At 38.4% G+C, this 19,340-nt stretch overlaps 1 protein-coding gene across 3 annotated transcripts in view; it reads left to right on the forward strand.

Moving 5' to 3' along the window:
- Window positions 1–12,754, forward strand: part of alk (ALK receptor tyrosine kinase) — a 755,603-nt gene extending 742,849 nt beyond the window's left edge. For all 3 annotated transcript variants that reach the window (XM_041812830.1, XM_041812832.1, XM_041812831.1), the window contains 4 exons: window positions 4,323–4,424; window positions 4,697–4,831; window positions 8,174–8,264; window positions 10,863–12,754. In XM_041812830.1, the coding sequence (XP_041668764.1) occupies window positions 4,323–4,424; window positions 4,697–4,831; window positions 8,174–8,264; window positions 10,863–11,930 (1,396 nt within the window). In that variant the 3' untranslated portion in view covers window positions 11,931–12,754. The remainder of the gene's footprint in view (window positions 1–4,322; window positions 4,425–4,696; window positions 4,832–8,173; window positions 8,265–10,862) is intronic.
- The last annotated feature ends 6,586 nt before the right edge of the window (window positions 12,755–19,340 follow it).

Here is a 19,340-nt window from a genome sequence, read left to right on the forward strand (position 1 = left end):
CTGTACGAGGTAAAATGCTGCAGTCATTCGACTCCACCATCTCTGAAAATGTCAAACATATCACAACTGGGGAACTTAAAGCTTTCAGAAAAATGTGGCCTCCAATATTGTAATTACCACATGAGAGAGTCACTCTTTTTTCATGAACATGATAAACACAATCCTACTTGATGACATGGTATGATATCCATCGAAGAGTAAATAGTTTTTTTTCTCAGTCACTTTGGGTAGATTGATGTAGCTTTCACTGATAACATCTGAAAGGAACCCTGCATGACCAGACAAGTTGATCTTGTTAGATAGATATTTTTCTCTCATATGTATATTGAATAAAAAAACGTATTTGATATCTGCATTTTGAATAAATTTGAGCTTATAAACTCACCAGGAGGCCACCATGTTTTGTACACTGGTAGTGTGACATCACTTAGCCATATTGCCCTTCACCGTTGCTATGCAGTAACTGTTTTTCAGACAGTTTTTCTGCTTGCAGCTGTTGCTGCCATAACAGCTTTCATATCAGGCACAAGTTTGCTGCATGCTGGCTTTGTCTCCCTGCTGTCAAAGCTCTGTCATTTCTCCTAAGTTTTACCTCAATAAAACTCCCTACAAGTGGCTTGATTCAGTACACAGTGGAGGCGTGCCAGTAGCTTTTCAAAATTAAAGCATTATTAACAAACGAAGGGAGTTTCTCTGATGAAATGCTAAAGTGGGCTTTAACTTTGAAAAGCGCAAACCGGAAGTATTTTCCTGCTGTGTTTATCTCTACCTGCAACATTTAAAACCATGTGGAAACACAAAGCTTCATAAATAGAAGTTTGGGGAAAAACTTTATTAAACAGACACATTTTAGCTCATGGCATTCATCTGGTTCATCAAGAAACAGGTTTCAAACATATTCTACCGATGTGGACGTACATATTTGCAACAACAAGGTAAATATGGCACTGTATTTATCATTTTGCTGTCTAGTTTGAAAGATGACCACTAGTGATGCAAGGAAATAATAGACAAGACCTCAAATCTCAAAATTCTCAGTGCGTGAGATGTGCAGCGTCTCTGAGATGCAGCCCTAACACTGGCTGCCTGCTACCTCTAAAAGCTGTTTGCTAACCTCATTAGCATCACAGACTGCCTGTATGTTTAGTAACTAGCTTAGCATCTCTTAACTTCTCCCAAACGCTCTATATTTTAATTAACATTCAGTAAACGATCAATTAAAAGATATATCTTCCTTGAGATTGTAGAGTTAAGTGAATCATTTCGGTCAAAGCACGACCCAAATCTAAATCTAAAGTACTTCCTGTCCTTCTGTGATTTATGTTAATGCAGTGCATTTAGGATACCAATGTTTCATGAGGCAAGTCTGTGTTTTAATCATTTATTCCATTTGTTTCCCCCATTATTGATTTGTTTCTGTGTTTATCATTCTGTTTATCCATGTGGATCCACTAGTCTGAAGTAGTTTGGTATAAGAAGAAAATCTTAATGGTGAACCATGCAAAGATGCTCCTCTTTAATCCGAGAATAAAACTATAGACCTGGAAATGAGGGTAATAGCTTCTCTGAGCGCATTGTTGTTGTCATCACCTGCTGTGCCTGCTGTATTTGAGGAGCTCAGGCAGCCAGAACCACAATCTTTATTTCTTCTTTTCCCATATTTTATCCAGACTGTTTCCGCCTTTTTTCTTTGCCACATTGTCTGTGATGTTTTTTTGCATTTCCCCCCTCTTCTCTATTTCCTTCTTGTCTTTTATTTGTCCATGAAGTACCAACTGAGCACAATGCTCTATTCCTGTCCTGCTTCACATTCACACCTGGGAGCCGCTCACTGTAATTACAGTCCCTTCCTGTGCAGCCAAACAGCAGCAGCTCCTGCAGAGCAGTCAGTGGCTTACTTACTTTTCTACAAAGAAGAGTGTGGTGTTGCTTCTTTTCTCCAAAGACCCAGGGAATTGAACTGGCAACCCTCCAGTTACAAAACTGTCTTCAGGCTAATACAGTTCTTTTTTATTGTGAAGGACTAGCCATGTGTACATAGCACCATTCAGTAGGACTGGGAAATACTGACCAAATTCTCATCCCCATATTTTTAAACGGATGCTGATACAGGATACATACCTTTAGTTTAATATGAAAATGACCTTGATGACTGTAGTAAAAATCAAACAATGTTGAAACAGTTTGGTGTTATTTATTTATTTTATTTTTGGTGTAATTTATTTATAGAGTTTAAAGTGAAGTAATTATATTATAAGGAAATAAAGTCAATGATATTGAAACCCCTTCGATACCAACAGGACAAAAAGCTGAAGCTAAGGACACCTAAAACAGGGCAATTTTTCCTTTTTTATTTGCAGACAAATCCTGCAAAATGTCCACACTGTAAAAAAAATATGCAACAGTATACTGTCATCATTATGTTCTATACTCTGAAATACAATTTCAAAATTTCGAAATCTTCATTATTTTAATGTTTAGTGGTACAAAAGTAATGAAACTTTATGATCTTTAAAGATCACATATTATGCAAAATGCACTTTTTCAGGCATTTTTAATAAAAATGTATGCCCCTGGCTTGTCCACAATCCCCCCAAGAATCAGAACGCAGCCGTGGGAGCAAGTTGGGGTTAAGTGCCTTGCCCTAGGATACATGGCTGTGGCAGTAGGGGATCGAACCCATAAAGGGACAACCAACTCTACCCACTGAGTTAGGGTTGCCCCATATTTTCATACCCATTACCTCATTTGCAAATCCTTCAACAAACTTAGCACAAAAAGTAAGGAAATTTGTTTGGTAGATTATTTCTTTGTTGTAAAAATGCTTCTTGTCAAGAAATCTTTTACCTTCAGAAAGACTGTTTATTTCCCTTTAAGTGGTGCCACATTTGTAAGGAACCTGTATGTGTGGGATAAACAGCAGAGCTGAGTATGTGGGTTGCGCCCATGAACAATCTGCCAAATCTCTGCCAATGCCAAAAAGCTTATTCTGCCATTGACTTTTGTTTGGTGGATTTGTTATTCATTTAACAAGCAGGAGCCTCAGTAACGTGGGGAAGAACCATACACAGTCTGGTCACACACTGCTGTGGGATGGCATCCCATTCTTCAACCAACATTTGTCACAAGTCAGCCAATGTGGTTGTGAGGTCAGGACTGCTGGCAGGCCAACCTAGATTGTGGAGGTAGTCTCTGATATACCCTTCTCTGTGGAGGTGAGCGTTGTTGTATTGGAAGATAGAGGCGGTCCAAGACTGTGGAGACATGGGATTACCACTGGTTGCATCTCGCTATCTCTCTGTGGTGAGATAGACTTCAATAATGACAAGCCTCACACTGCCTCCACCACAAGATGTTACTCTTACTGGTGCAGGAATCAGCATAGCATTCTCTACATCTTTTCCACATTTTGACCCTATGATCCAACTGCTGTAGGCAGAATCTAAACCCATTGCTGAACATAAATGGTGCCAATCAGGCACCTGGTGGAACCGGATGCTCAAAACCCACAAACTCAGCTCTGCTGCTCATCCCACAAATGCATGTTCCTTACAGATGTGGCACCATCTAAAAGGGACGAAACAGGCTTTCCAAAAGTATAAGATTTTTTTCCAAGAAGCATTGTTACAACAAAGAAAAACTCTGTTAAACACAAATTGATATATTGCTTTAAAAGTTATACATCACCCAGCTTTATAGCTTTGGCATTAAAGGTTTCATTCATATGTCAAAACCACATAAACACAGATAACGACCGTCAACTGAGATCACAATATGTGTCCATTGTCTGTGCAGATTCCAGGATGGGCGGAGGCAGAGAATCTGATTCTTGCTGTCATTATTGTGTGCCTCGAGCAGAGCAAAATGAACCAGCTGGGTACTTTTATCAACACCAACAATCAGGCAGAGCAAACATCAGATAATATCTGTGGCGTAGGACCGCATTAAAAAAAGCCTCAGTCGACACTTGGCCTGGTGAAAAATAAAAATGTTCCTCCATCCTATCGGTGATAAGATGTTCTTCAAGGATCTGTCACAGAAACTTGTGAGGAAGCTGCAAAATGTGACCGGATCAGAGCTGAAAACCACCAAAATAATTGCAGGGTGTTAGTCTCTCTCTTCTTACCCTGTGCTTTTAAAAGGCTGTGCTGTTGCCATAGTGATGGTGCTTGAAATCATAAGTTCTGGTTTTCATTATACAACTCTGCCCCCATTTTATTAAAAGCAGGAAAATAAATACCCAAATGCTAAATTAGTCAAACAGTTAATAATCAGGGGTTTTCTATTCTAAGCAGTGTGTGTGTGTGTGTGTTTGTTTGTAGGGCGAGCTATTACAGGAAGGGGGGGCGTGCCATGCTGCCAGTGAAGTGGATGCCACCTGAAGCCTTCATGGAGGGCATCTTCACATCTAAAACGGACACTTGGTGAGAACAGCTAACTGTGATATCACCTCTTATATGTCACACTTGTTTGTCTGCTAACAGCCTCCTCCCCTCTCAGTGTTTCACCTTCCTCTGTCCTTCTTCTTCTCTGATCCCGAGTCATATGTTCTTTTTAATTCCTCGTCTTGTCTCAATCTCATTCTTGTCCTCTGCTCTTGTCAGCACTGATGATGTAAATAATTTATGACTTGATTGTCCTCAGCCTCACCCTTTTTTTCTCTCTCATCTGTCCTCTCCTCATCTGCCTCCCTCAGGTCATTCGGGGTTCTGTTGTGGGAGATTTTCTCTCTGGGCTACATGCCCTATCCAAGTCGCAGTAACCAGGAAGTGCTGGAGTTTGTCACCAATGGTGGAAGGATGGATCCACCTAAAAACTGCCCGGGCCCGGTGTAAGTGTACACCCACAAAAACATACATGCTGCATCTATGACCAAAAGAAAGCTGTGATCCCGTGAGGTCTAATTAAGCTCTTTTATACTGTAAACAAGCCAGGGGTGTGCTCTGCTGCCTATAATGTATACATAAACACTATAAAAGCACCAACACAGAGCCAGACATGAAAGGCTCTGATGAACTGCTGATATTGATACGTAAATGAGTTGTGAGCTAGAAGGGGAATGAAAATTTTCGGGGTAGATGCTCTCAGTGCCTCGATACAGAAACCACATCAACAGTTTACTTTCATGTTTGCACCCCAATTTAGAAAAATGTCATGGGGAGCTGATAGAGAGCTTAAAAATCATTTCCATATCGCACCGCATTTTTCACTCACTTTATAGATACCGCTTCTCTTCTCTATTATACCAATATACAGGCAGACGCACACACAGGTTTACTCACTCTCTTATATAAACATTCGAGACACATTTTGGCCTCTGTGTGATTTCAAAGCTTTATCCTCTACTCCTGCACTGCTCTGTAGATTACTCCTTATATCATTTTTTCCTCCTGCTTTTGTAACTGTGCATTTTTTTTTTTTTCAATTTAAGAAAAACATGGGTTTGCAGTCCCCCTCTAAAGAGTAAACCCCAGGTGCTGAGCTCACCGTATGCATGGTTGCAATGTAGAGGTGATTTTAGAGTCTGACATTGTGGCATGTAGACCCACAAAAACTAGTAATATGTATGTGAATGTAAATTATTTATCAGAGGAACAACAATAACACTACAGAGCATGAGTTTTACCACACTGAATCTACTTAGCCTTACTGTGGAGGTGCCTACATTATTACTAGAGCTGTGGAGATTAATTGCATTAATTGCAACAATCCACAATTAGTCCACTCAGTTTTTTTTAATTGCGATTGATAGCATGTTTTATTGTCCCTTTCAGCACAATTTAGTTAAGCCATTGAATCTTCTAGCTACAGCCACAGTCCTCAACTGCTCTTTAAAGTCTCATTTCTCTTGATATAAAGAACAGACAGCTCAAGGGGCAAGTCAAATGTCATCTTGAAATATCATTTTTTTTCTTTTTACCACCCCCTTATTTCCTTTTCAATCCATAACAAGTTCTTTCTTCCAAGGTTAGGTTTATGCCATAATCTTATCTATAAAAACATGTCTGTATCCAAACAGGAAACCCTTATAGTTTAAGACTGTAGAAACATCCAAAATGACACAATAATCATTTTAAATGCAAAATAGTGGAATTTTTAAATGTGATGAGAAGTGTGAAATTAATATCGATTAACTACAGAAATTCTGAGATTATGATCTTTTGACAGCTTTAATTATTACATTACTTTAATTCAATTTTATAATAAGATTGATTCATTTTACAACTTGAGTCTTTGTTTTCTGCCAGCTTTAAAAACACTAGGCTACTTTTTCCACTCTGAAACTGGTAGTACAAAAGAAAACAGCACAAAATATCTAAATTATGAAATAATGACTGCTGATTTGACTATGTGGGGTAACTGAGAAACAGACTAGTCAGCAGCCTTATCTTTACCAGTTTGTAATTGATTAATACATCAATGCATCAATAGACCTAAGTATAATAGCCTACAGTGATTGCAGTATATTAATTTTAATGATTCATTCAGCATTAAAGAAACTTTAACTCAGTTAACAAGCCAAAGTGCTTAACGCACTGAAAGAGGTAAGGCTAATATCTTTATCTAGTGTTTGATATTCAGATGAAAATATTTCATGTTCACACGTTTGAATAAGTTAACTAAATACAGAAAAATAAAAGATATTTACAAAATACATGTCAGATTTAAAAATGTTGTTGGGTGGTGCCCTTGCTATTTTGGGGGTTCTAGTATGAAAATTAAGGATGATTCAGCATCCTAAAAAGGGTCTAAAATTGCCTAGGTCAGTGTTTCCCCACTATTTTTCCTTGGAGCCCCCTCTACATGTACCTAAGAAAGGTGGATCCCCCCAGGACACAAGCAAGACGAAAATTGAAGACTGGTGCCAAAAATCAACATATATTTTAATTGTTTCATTGATTAATACCTAAAAAGGCCTATGCATGCTTTTCTTATCAAAAGACCTTTGTACAAACTACTTAATAACTACTTTGTCATGGTTTTTGTCAACACTTGCAAATCTAATCTTGGTAGCCTCAGAGCAGACAAACCCCCCCCCCCCAAAGATCCTTGGCCTAGGTGATAACATTACAATTGACATAGCTAGAAGCTATGAGTGAATTAAAGTGCACCAGCTAGACTTAAGCTTTATTTATGTTATGCCTGGATGTAACTTTTATACAGAGCATGAAAGACGTAAATTAAAAAGTCAAACTTATCCAGTGTGATATTAGCAGAAAAAAAACATTACAGTGGTCGTAACATCTATGCTACTAGTACAAGCTATCAATGAAGAGGTGTGAAGATAAGGGAGACTGTCATTTATGACTAGATTATAAACCTAGAAGTTTACTCAGGCAGTCAGAAAAGCTCAAGTTTTAGCAGGTGAGCTCTGATTGAATTTAATGTAGTTATGAGATTTGTCGGGTGCAAACATGAAGCTCCCCCAGGTGCTGAATCCCAACATTTTAAAAACTTGCTCCTCTCTGATTAGGCTGTCGTAATCATCTAACGAAAACTGTGATGAACTATTTAGCAAATAAAAATGTGTGATGCTAATAATTTAAAAGACTCCATAATTTTAAAAAAAGCAGAGCAGGGCAGGTGCAAGGGGCATTTCTAACCCTGCAAGAGACATGTTCATACATGGTGTACAAGAAGTGTTCCTTGTGTTTTGGCTCTACAAGGGAATTATGACCTCTTTTTGTTGGGTCTGAGTAATCCTCGTGTCTTGTCAATAGTTTGACAGAGTTTAAAACAGGAGTACACTTGTTGCACTCAGTGTGAAGTTGGTCATAGCTACATTGGACATAGAAGATAAGACCAACTTTAATTACAGCTGGCACACTCAGCTCCTGAGTTTCAGCTGAAGTGCATCTTCCCTGAAATAAAAAAGCCTTTAGTACACCATGGAAAGACATGGGAGCAAAGGGGAATAAGATACACCCACTGCCTGTTTGATTTCACAGTTGAACATTTTCCTGTTTCACCTGTTTCAACAAATCACTCAGTTTGGTTGGATATAATAGCTTAATTTGGCCTGAATTATTTTTAGTCCAGTCATCATTCTGGTGTGTGTTAAATTAACTGCAGAAAAGGTGCAGCTCACACACTCCTTCATCTCAATGAATCTGCATGGGAAAATGGTTTGTGATCTTTCTGCCTGTGTGTGACCATTCATGTGTATCTGTAGGTACCGTATAATGACTCAGAGCTGGCAGCATCAGCCTGAAGACAGACCCAACTTCTCAACTATCCTGGAGAGAATCGACTACTGCTTACAGGTAATTTAATAGATCACACTTTAAGAATCTGACTGTCCTGTAAACATGAATTAGTGCAAAATTGAGCACACTGGTTGTCTATGAAGAATAAAACAAGAAAGTTTGTCTTTAGCAGAATGAACTGTTATTTCTGCAAGGCAAGAATGATGTCAGAAGAAAAGTCTGTTTTTTTCAGGGTGGATTTTTTTTTCCAAGTAAGCCTTAAAAGGGCCAAAACCAGTAAGAAAAGAGCCACAGATCAAGTATCACTGGTCTAGAGAAAACCAGCTATGGGGTTGAACCAGCTGTGCCTAAGTTCAAACATAGCCTAGTCATATTTTTCATCCACACTGGATGCTGTTTGATGATTAACGGCAATTAGCAAACATTGTTTTTAGCTGTTAGCATCTGTAGCAAACACGGGGTTAAAAAATGCTTTTCAGTGATTGGTTAAAGTAAGAGAATACGCCATATCTGCAACAATATTTTGGTTAGTTTGGACGTAAATCTCTACTAGTTAAGATCAATCTTACGTCTCTGTGGTGCAACTGAACAATAACACAACTTCTGGGAAAATAAATACTTGTAGTCCCAGTACACCTGTGGTAATAATGCCTCTCTTCTTGTCAAAGTGAGTGCCAAATACTGAAAACACTAAAAATGTAAGCATTAATGATTTAATCCCAGCTAATTAAGGTTCATTTTTAGCACATTTAAATGTTAAATCATGATTAATCTCATGCTTAATGGTTTTTTTTACCACACTTTAGTTAAGCCCCTGTATCATCTCTCTGCAGTCACAGTGATGTTAGTTACAGTGCTTAACAAATTTATTAGACCACATTAACCCTAACCAAAGTCAGGTTTATGCCACAGCTGCCCTAAATTAACAGCACTGGTAATTACCAAAATCATTTTTATGTTTCTTCAATGGTTAATACACCAATATCTAGAAGCTCTTTAACCCAAATGATATTTTTAATGCTAAAATATCATTATCATTGTTATCCATGAATTTTCAAATGTACTGATTTACAAAAAAACTGAAAAAATAGTAAAGCACATTAATATTTCTTGATTAATATGTCAAATTATAGTTATTTACTTGCATTCCTGAAGAGAAAATTTAGTTTTAGTGGTCGAATGTTATGCTTGATTCATTTCTGACTTCTCAGAGAAGCCCAGTGAGCCGGCTCAAATTTGGGTGAATTCAGTGTGAAATCTCTCATTCCTGTTCAAAATGGTAAAACGTGGAGAGCTCACTGAAAATAAAAAAGTCGGCATTAAAGCACTCCATGATGCTGGATGGTCTTTGAGACAAATATGACAGGTGGTCTAATAAACTTGTTAAGCACTGTAAGTTCACCATATCTCCTGAATGTTTCATTTCACTTTAAAACCTCAGAGACGAGGAAAAAATAAAAACCCAGGTTAAAACTAACCACACTACAACAGTGAAAGCTCCAAGGAGACCTACAAGTGCCAAATTTCCACCAATTCTACTTAGCCAATCAGTTACAAGACCTCATTGACATCAATCAAACAAACTACCAAGACATATCAACAACAATGCAATCAGACACTACAACTGCTTCAAAAACCCTGCATCCACAACAACTCTGACAGCTTGGTGGAAGATCAATAAAATCAAAACTACATTCTCACCAAAACAAGCCCAACTTCACCACCAACAAATCGCCCCTACAGGCTCCAAATGGAAAGAAAAAGGCATCACACACCTCACCATCTTCAACCATAATGCCTTATTAACATTCCAACAACTCAGTAATGATTATTATTATTTTGTTTTTATTATTATTATTTTATTCTCATCTCAATCTCAAAATGAACAAATGTATCATGTTGTTGCCAAAGCAGTATAAAATATCTGTTGAACTGTTACAATAACAAATAATTTTAAAATAACAACTATATTACAGGTATTATGATAGAAAATAATACATTTACAAAATCAAAGATTTCTCATTATTATCATTATCATTTATTTTGATGTACTGTACTTTGGCAACAACGATCCTTACCATTCATGCTATTAAAGCATTTTTTTTAACCTTTTTGAACCTTTAAAAATAGACTCACAAGGATTTATTTTTTTCACTTGCCTGTCCGTGCTCCTGATGCTCATATGATTTTTTTTTTCATCATTAACCTTTATATTTCATCTCTACATCAAGCTTTTTTAAGTTACCTTATCTCTGACAGGACAAGCTGTTTCATTTCAGAGCTTTTCATTTAAAAAATGTAAAAAAAAGTTTTAAAAAAATGCTGCTGATTAATGGCACCTCGGACAGTCCAATGACACTTCAACAGCGATTGATCTTCTACACTACAGGAATAACGAGCTGCTAATTTCCTCTCTGAAAATAATGGTGGTGATGACATTGGGAGAATTTTAAGAGCAGAGATATTTAGATTTTTTATCTTTTGATTAACATCTAAAATTAAAATTGATAAATTACAGCAGACTATTTTAAGCTGAAGAGAATCCAAATGGATTTTTTTATTCTAATTGCTAAACGGTATGAAAAAATCATCAACATTAGAAACAGTGAATCCATCAAACACATCTGTGATCTCCTGATGATTTTCTGATTTTAGGACCCTGATGTGGTGACCATGCTGCTGCCTGTAGAGTACGGACCCCTTCCTGAGGAGGAGGAGCGTGTGCCACTTCACTCAGACGACCCCTCGGCTCAGACTGTGCTGGTGAACGCCCAGGTGCCTGATGGGGAGGCTCCACAGCCGCCCCCATCCTACCCTTCAGACGAGAGCCGCAGAGGTGGGGAGCATGCCATCATCACTAGCACACCGTCAGAGGCTAAAGCACAGATGTCAGCCCAGCCGCCGCCATGCCTCCACCAGCACCAGCAGCCTCACACACAGACCTCTGTTGCCATGACAACCAGTAACACAGTCACCTGCACGGCCACCTCCACTCTCACTGCCAAGGGACCTCATGTCACCACCCAGCCTGGCCCTGAGGGAGGCCACGTCAACATGGCTTTCACCCAGGGCCACCCACCGGAGAAGGAGGGCCACAGTGGGAAGAGCACCAGTCTGTGGAACCCGACGTATGGCTCGTGGTTCCTGCAGCAGAGGAAGCAGCAGCGGCAGGTGGGGGTGGGTGCAGCAGGAGTGAGCAGTGGCAGGGTCCCAGGAGAAGGGCAGGAGCATGTGGGCCGGACTGTGGCTGAGGTGGCGGGGGCACTGGGTCTCCAGCACCAGCACAAGCAGTTCCAGCACCAGCTCCAGCAGCAGCACCAGCTCCAGATGCTGCATCATCAGCAGCAGCAGGGTCTCTGCAGACCTCTGCTACCTCCACCCCCACCTCCTGCTGCACAGTCCCCACTGCTGTTAGATTCAGCTGCTCTGCCCCCGGTCCCTCTCTACAGACTGAGACGGTTCCCCTGTGGGAACATTGGCTACGGCTACCAGGAACAAGGTGTGCCGCTGGAGACCACCCACGGTAACCCGAATCCCACCCCATCCCAGCAGGGCGCCACAATGCCCACAGCAGCCCACCAGAGGGGGGCCTCAATCCCCACCTCCATGTCCTTGGGCCGGTCAGGCATCTCTGAGGATAATCGACCCCTCTTGGTTACTATGGGAACAGTACAAGACCCCAGAATGCCCAGGATGGAGGGCCACAACGCCACCGTGCTTTAGCCCCAGCGTCTTTTTGCTGGTTTAATTCTGCCACCGTCTTTAGACTGTGCTCAGAACACGTGACAGGAAACAATGTGTCAGGACAGTTTCACAACACCCCTACCGTCCACTTTGGTTTCTTCTTCCAGCTGGGAAAGAACTCGTCTCACCGAAACAGAACTGAGTCAGTCCTTCAGGCTTTCCCGTGAGACCCCTGGAGGTGTGTTTAACTCCAAAACGGATGCTAAAGCACATCAGAAAACTGAAACAGCTTTGGGAGGCAAAATGAAGAGTAAAGGCTAGTTTTAAGAGTTAAAAAATGTATTTTTTCAACACTGGAGGGAAAAAGAATTTTAAAAAAAGGAGTTTGTGGCACTGAAGGAAACTTTCCATCTTCTAAAGATCAGGAGTGAGCACATTTGCCATGGGCTCAGTGACAGAGGAGTTAAACCTTACATATGAGAATGATCACGAGGAGGATTCAAATCTCTCTATTTTGCCAGACTTCTGACTTTGAGTCACAAACTGTGGTGACCTGTTTGACTGAAGCAACTGCAAAGTTGTTTCCAGCTTCTGGCTGTGTGTTTCTGTTCTCCTGCAGAATCCTCACTGTTCCTGATCCACATCCTTTTGAAAAAACAACAGAGCGCTAAATAACTTGTATCAGACTATTTTTCAAGGATATCACAGAATCAGACACTGGATTACCAGAGACATTTATACAAAAAAAGAAAAAAAAAACACTGGGAAAAACGTGGTTGTTGATGTTTGCTTGCCTGCTTGTTTATTTATTCATTTGTTTATTTATTATTTGGAAGTGACTCTATAAATTATTCATGAACATGCTTCAGATTCATTCACGTTTGCTGATTTCATCATAGGTTTTAGTTTAAGATCTTTCTATATATGGCTAGACCAAAAAAGGAGAGGCTGAACAATCTAAAAAAATGATCCACTCTGAAGAGGCTTGTGAGAAAACTGCAACAAGAATCTGTCAGGCCTTTTAAATTGGAGAATGCAGATAAATAAGAGCACTAAAGCAAGTTTATGACATTATTTGACAGAAGATATTACAAATTAAAGGCTAACCACCAACAGTAGCTCAGCTTCTTCTTTTTTTTTTTTTTTTTTTTACTGCTGCTGAAGGTTTGTAATAACTCGTTGCCCCTGGTACTATTGAATTGGCTGCTCTGGAAACTCTCCTTTTGATTCACAGCCCCATTCTGCAGACAGTTTGCTTGGAGACATTGAATTTGAGGCTTTTCTTATGACTCTTTCAGTAACCTTTTATTAATTCATTTCTCGTCAAAAAAGTTTCTTTTCCTTTTTTTTGTCCTGCTATAGAAATAAAGTGGATATTGCTGAATCAATCTTAACCTTCAAATTGCTATCTCGGAGCACTGTACGATCCCTCATTTGCATATTTTATCTTTTCTATTATAGGATGAATGTTGTGGAATACAAATGAGTCAGAGTGAAAGTTTGCATATAAACTGCTGACCAGTTTGAGTCTCATTATGCTCATTTTCCTCACAAACATGCTGTTTTCACTTCTCTGTGTTAAGTGGGCTTTTTTTCAGTTTGATGACAGCCCATTGGACAAGGCCACTGTTGATATTTAGGTGAACGATGACCATATGTGGCACTTCTTTAATGTTTCTACTTGACTGTCCTGCTCATGAGCTGTCAGGCTGTCATGATGCTCTGCAACTGATTATGATAAACGGATTTCTGTGGTCCATGTTGATGAACGAGTTAAACTGTCAATGGAAATACTTTGCTATGTCTACCGTTCCTGTGTTAAATACATTAACTCTGTGTTCCCGGCACTGCTCATCTCCATCGTTTGGTGTAAAAAGATGAACCGAACTGCACCTGTAAATGTTGTAATTATAAAGTATTGTTCTATGGCTCTGGTAAAAGCTGTAAATTGCCCTTCAAGACATTCGCCAAAATTAATAAATTACTATATAATTACTTTTTGTCTACTGAATTCTTTGGGATTTACAGCCATGACTCTGCACTGGTTGAAAGATTGCCAGTAGGGATTTTACAGTATGTTGGGGCCCTAGGCAAAATTCACAGAGAGGCCCTCGCACCAGCGGTCATCTCTATTATTTCACTAATAATCTGATACCAACAAGAAAAAACTGCACAGGCATTGCCCAAAAAAGATAGGTGGTTATGAAGTATTTATAGGAAAATATTATCAGCATATCAGTTTCAGCTGATATTGGCCTACAGAGTTAATAACTGGTATTGGAAGGTATGAAAACATCTACTGATACCTACAACTAACATATCCGTTGTAAACAGTGGGCTATATCTACCGTAAATATAATCTGTAGTTGGGGTATTTGGCAACCCTACAACAGCTGAAGTATTGTCCTTCGTTCATCATCATTCCTTAAACTTTAGAGTTTAGGACTGAACTACATCTATATATCTGTATTGGAATCAGCTAAAATGCATTTGGGATATCAGCAAAAAAAAATTAAAAAATAAAAACATACAGGCCTGCCCACAGAATTAGCTGGGCCTCTGGAAGAACAAGTTGTTAGTTACTGATGATATCAATGCTTGTGTTCTGGATCAGAAGCATTGGTGCCAGCATCCTGGCTTAGCTGTCACATTTTGGAGCTGAAAAGTTTGTTCTGAAGTTGAAATTAGTCATTCACACTACTCTTCTAACACTTTTTTGCCACACTTAACCAATTTTGCCACTCCCTTTGCCAATTTGAACCAATTTTGTGCTGCTTTTTGCCAATTTTGTCATTTAAAACACATTTTTTGATGCTTTTTACCCTGTTTTGCCGCTTTTTACCCATTTGTGCCATTTTTTGGCCATTTTTTGGTCTGTCACCAAATTTTTACCACCTTTTTTTTGCCACATTTAACCCATTTTGTGCTGCTTTTAACCCCCTTTTTCCTACTTTTTGTGCATTTTTTGTCCCTTCACCTAATTTTTACACTTTTTTGCCACCTCACCTCATTTTGCCATTTTTTGCAACTTTACGCCCATTCTTAGCAGTTTCTCAAAGCCAAGGAAGGATCCTCGAACGGCTGTTTTTTAAGGATACGTCACTGACTGCTGCCAGAGGACTGTTCCAATGTCAAGGATCCTCAAAATTTTTCCAAAGACTGAGTCCTTCAAACAGAGATTTTCCAAGGACGCTAATATTTATCCTCACTTTGCAGGAATTACCCACAATTTAATGTACCCTGATTTCCTTTTCTTCAAAAAAACAAAGAAATTGCAAATTATCAGAGGGAAACCGGGTCCTCAAGTGCTCAATGCACTTTAAAAAGTCCTGTTTCCACCATAAATATGTTGTCATCATTATTTTATGGCATCAAAGCAAAACTGGATGGGTAAAAGTAGCGCCATAGAATATGTTTATATTACATAATAAAATTCTATGATTATATTATATGATCAATATAATTTTATGATATTATATGATATGATAGCGTTTTCAACGGCGCTGGGAAAGAGTTGTACAATTTGCTATCACCCCTCCCATGTTGATTTCTGTGTATGGGTGTGACCATTCCTATGACGTGATCACACACACTCACTAGCCTGTTCCAAATGTGTGTTCAAATGTTACCTGGGAGGACTCTGGCCTCCCACAGGCAGCAGGTGTGTGTTGTCACAGTCTGGCTGAGTCATCCACAATGTGCATTCAGAGAATTATAAAATTACATACCATTTGAAATGTGTCCATATCTGCAGCCTCCTGAGTTTTGTAAATAATCTAGGGTTTGAAAATTGTCTGGTGTGAGGCCAGCCTTTCTGAATAAAACTTACCTACATTCCAGACTTGTTTTAGCAGGTCATTGTGCCTTTGTTGCAGATAGATATCTCTGTATCGACAAATATGTTTGGCACTTGAATATAGAGATAGTTTTTTTTAATTATTATTTATGTTCTGTATAAGTGAAATACTGCAGTCAAGGAGTAGCTTCTGTTAGACCAAACATCATCTCCAGTATTTACACCCACAGCCAACCACATTGTACTACAGAATCATTAAAATATTCTGCCAATCTGTCATCATCAATCAACATCACTTGTAGACACAAGGCCATGTGCAGATATGATTCCAAAGCATATCTGGAGCTCACACCAATATCCTGATTCTGACTATGTGAAGTGAGCACTCACCTCAGTAACAGTGGGTACACCTGAATGCATTAGGCTGCAATGTTTAACTAATGTTTAGCATTACACCACAAACCCCATGATTCCTTTCTGTTTTTAACTCCAAGATAAGCAATACTTCTTCATTTTCCTACCTGGCTTTCATAAACAAACATGAGTTTTTCATAAGAATAATGCATGTGACCATGAGCAGCACAACAAGAGTTAGTGTGGTAAGATGGGGCCCCTTAAGGAGGTTTCCTACTGTCGCTGCAAAATTTGCACAGCTTGAGCCACTGCTGGGGTTTAAAGGTTGTTAGCCCTCAGGGGGGCTCTACTGGCCTGGCCTGGAATAAGTGGCCTGGTTAAATGCATTTTGCACCTAAAAGTACTGCTCACTGAATTGGAAAAGAAACATCACTTGGCTTTAGTTTTGTGTTTATCTTATTAAATTAAGGATTACTGTTTGGATTTGAATGTGAAAATATGAATGTTAGAACAAGACAGTCTGATAGAAGGGATCTATTTGTTACTTCTGTGATTATAATTGTTTAACTTAGAGTTTGCAGCAATTAGAGACAATTTGGTCCTCTGTCAGTGAGAATAAAATTAATTTGGCTCTCTTGGCAACCAAAGTTTCTGCCAAAAATTATAAGAGAAACAGGATATTGTTCAAAGTGTTGAAATTTGAGATTACCTGAACTCTAAATTTTTACCAAGGTTAAAAAATGAGCTGAGCAGCTGTTATTCCAACAGTATTATAACCTTTTAGAATAGACCTCACCGTTTCATTTCATACAGATTCAAATCATTACATTTGTCAGCTTCCAGAAAAATCCCTCCTCACCATGGTGGGTCATTTCTGAATTTAAAGGAAACAAAAGTACGACATCATTGAGCAGATGTCATGGAGCCTTTTAGCCCCAGTTTCAAGTGAATTAACTGAAAAATTCACCTTTTCTTGCCAAAAGAGGTCTAATTAAGAAAAAAAAATGTTCTCGGCTGTTATTGTGTTACAAATGGGGCAGGAAATGTGCTCTTTTGTAAAGCAGGGCTGTATGAAAAAGTAATTTTCCCCACTATTAGTGATCTGAACTGCTGCTGCTTATTCTTCTGGTTGGATTATTCATCTGTGATTTATAAAATATTAGAATTAGAACTGAAGGAAAAGAAATATCAAATCACTTGACAAACAAACCGGTCCGACTGATTTAGTTTGTTGGAGACACTTCACCTCATACGGCCCTGAAAGAAAATCCTACAGGGACTCAGATGTATTAAGTATTATATTTTGTGTGCTGAATTACAGTGTCAACTCGTGTAAAAACTTTCTGTTTATGTTGGAAAAACAAAAGAAACATTTAGAATTAGAAACACCAGTCTCCAACAAAACAACTGTGTTAAAATAGAAATAAAAAACAGACAATATTACAGAAACATTCTGCATCCACATGAGAACATGATATTTTGTTTTTGTTTTCTGACATGATGGCATCATTATCTCAGAACTACTAAAATATTTTTCACATCTTTTTCATCTATTTTTCTGGGAGTGGCATGACGATCTTATAATTCAGACAGACAAAAAAACAATGAAACAATTTAACAGAAAAACAGGAAAAGGTGTGTTTTCCAGTGAATGCATGCTCTGCCATATAATAGCAAAAACATGGAGAAACTAGAAAACAAACTAACTAACAAAAGAACAAACCCACCCAATCACATAACCTCCTTGGCGGAGGTAAAAATCAACTGTAGATGAAGGAAGAGAAAAAAAGATAAATAATCTTAAAAAAACAATGTATGTCATTAATATTTACAGACAGTAAAACAGACAAAAAATCCTAAACATTAACAGAAATCATATCAGAGCTGTCAAGATAAATCCAGTTAATCGTGATTAATTAAGGACCACAATTAAAGCAATAATATTTCTTAGGTTGTTTATGTTAAAATTAGTGCTGTTACTTAAAAAAAAATAATCAAGTTAATCACATCACTATCCTGTGATTAACTATGATTAATCACAGCATTTCTTTAATAGTTTAAATATATTTCTATGTTTTTAGATTTATTTTTAAAGGTTGTTATTGTCAAGTGTTTTATTTTTATTCATTTAATGTTATGTACCGTGCATTGAAAGTGCTGTTCTGAGTCCTTATTGATACCACTATTGATACTTCTATAGTTTGGTAGAAAGAAAAAATAAGGGCAAATATTTAAACTACAAGTGGTCTTAGCTGAGTAGTGCTTGAGTTAAAAAGCTATGATTCAGTCTGTCACATCTATTGTATATCCCTCAGATATTAACACATATTCACATTGTATTTATGGAAGCTTCTCATCAAAAACTACATTTTCCCACTTTTATTTGACATTTGAACTCATCATAACATATATAATACAGTCATCTAATTTACTCAAGTTTTCTGAATGCATCATATTTTCCGTCTTCAGCTCGTTAAGTTCGCTAATTAACGTCAGTTCTGACAATTCCACCACAGATTTCTACACTGGATTAATATTGTTAACAAACAGGACTGTCTTAAAGTTTTGGAGCATTTTTCAGCATTTATCTGAGCAGCTGAAGAAGAAAACTGTCCTGAAGCAGCTGAAGAGAGTGGTATGACCACGGCTTGATCCCGTGTTGTTGTTAGCGTCCTTGCTAACATTAGCAAAGATGTGCTTTGCCCAAAGGTGGTACTTCAGGCTCGTTGTGCTTCGGTGTAAAGACAGTTCATCACTGCAGCATGTACCCACAGTTTTGGTTTTATCTTAACTAACATTCACCAGCTTTTTAAAAAGAAAATTACCATTAAGCAGACCTGGGTCTGTCTCCTCACTCATCACTGCTGGCTGTGTCTGACCCTCTCACCTTTTAACCCCCAGGCATGTAAACATCTGCGCTGGAGGACTACGGGAGCAAGTTGTGGTCAAACTTAGTCATATGATTATAATTGGGTTAATATTTTTTATACGCGTTAAGGTTTCAAGATTAATCACAAGCGTTAACACATATATGTTAACAGCCCTAGTTAAAATGTTAGCTCTAGCTCTAAAAGTAGGTCTGTACCCAAACAGGAAATCATTTAATCTCAGTTCAAGACAGTAGAGAAATCCAAAACGACATGAAAACAGTGTAAAATGCAAAATAGATTTTAACCCTTTGACAGCCCTAATGTACATTCCTCGTAGATCACAGGCATTATTATGGTTGGGTCATTTTTAAAAATCCTAAAAAAAAAAAAAAAAAAAAAAAAACATCCACACCACTTTCTATTAAATCT

The sequence above is a fragment of the Cheilinus undulatus genome, linkage group 18 (genome assembly GCF_018320785.1).
Source record: "Cheilinus undulatus linkage group 18, ASM1832078v1, whole genome shotgun sequence".
Classification (NCBI taxonomy): domain Eukaryota; kingdom Metazoa; phylum Chordata; class Actinopteri; order Labriformes; family Labridae; genus Cheilinus; species Cheilinus undulatus.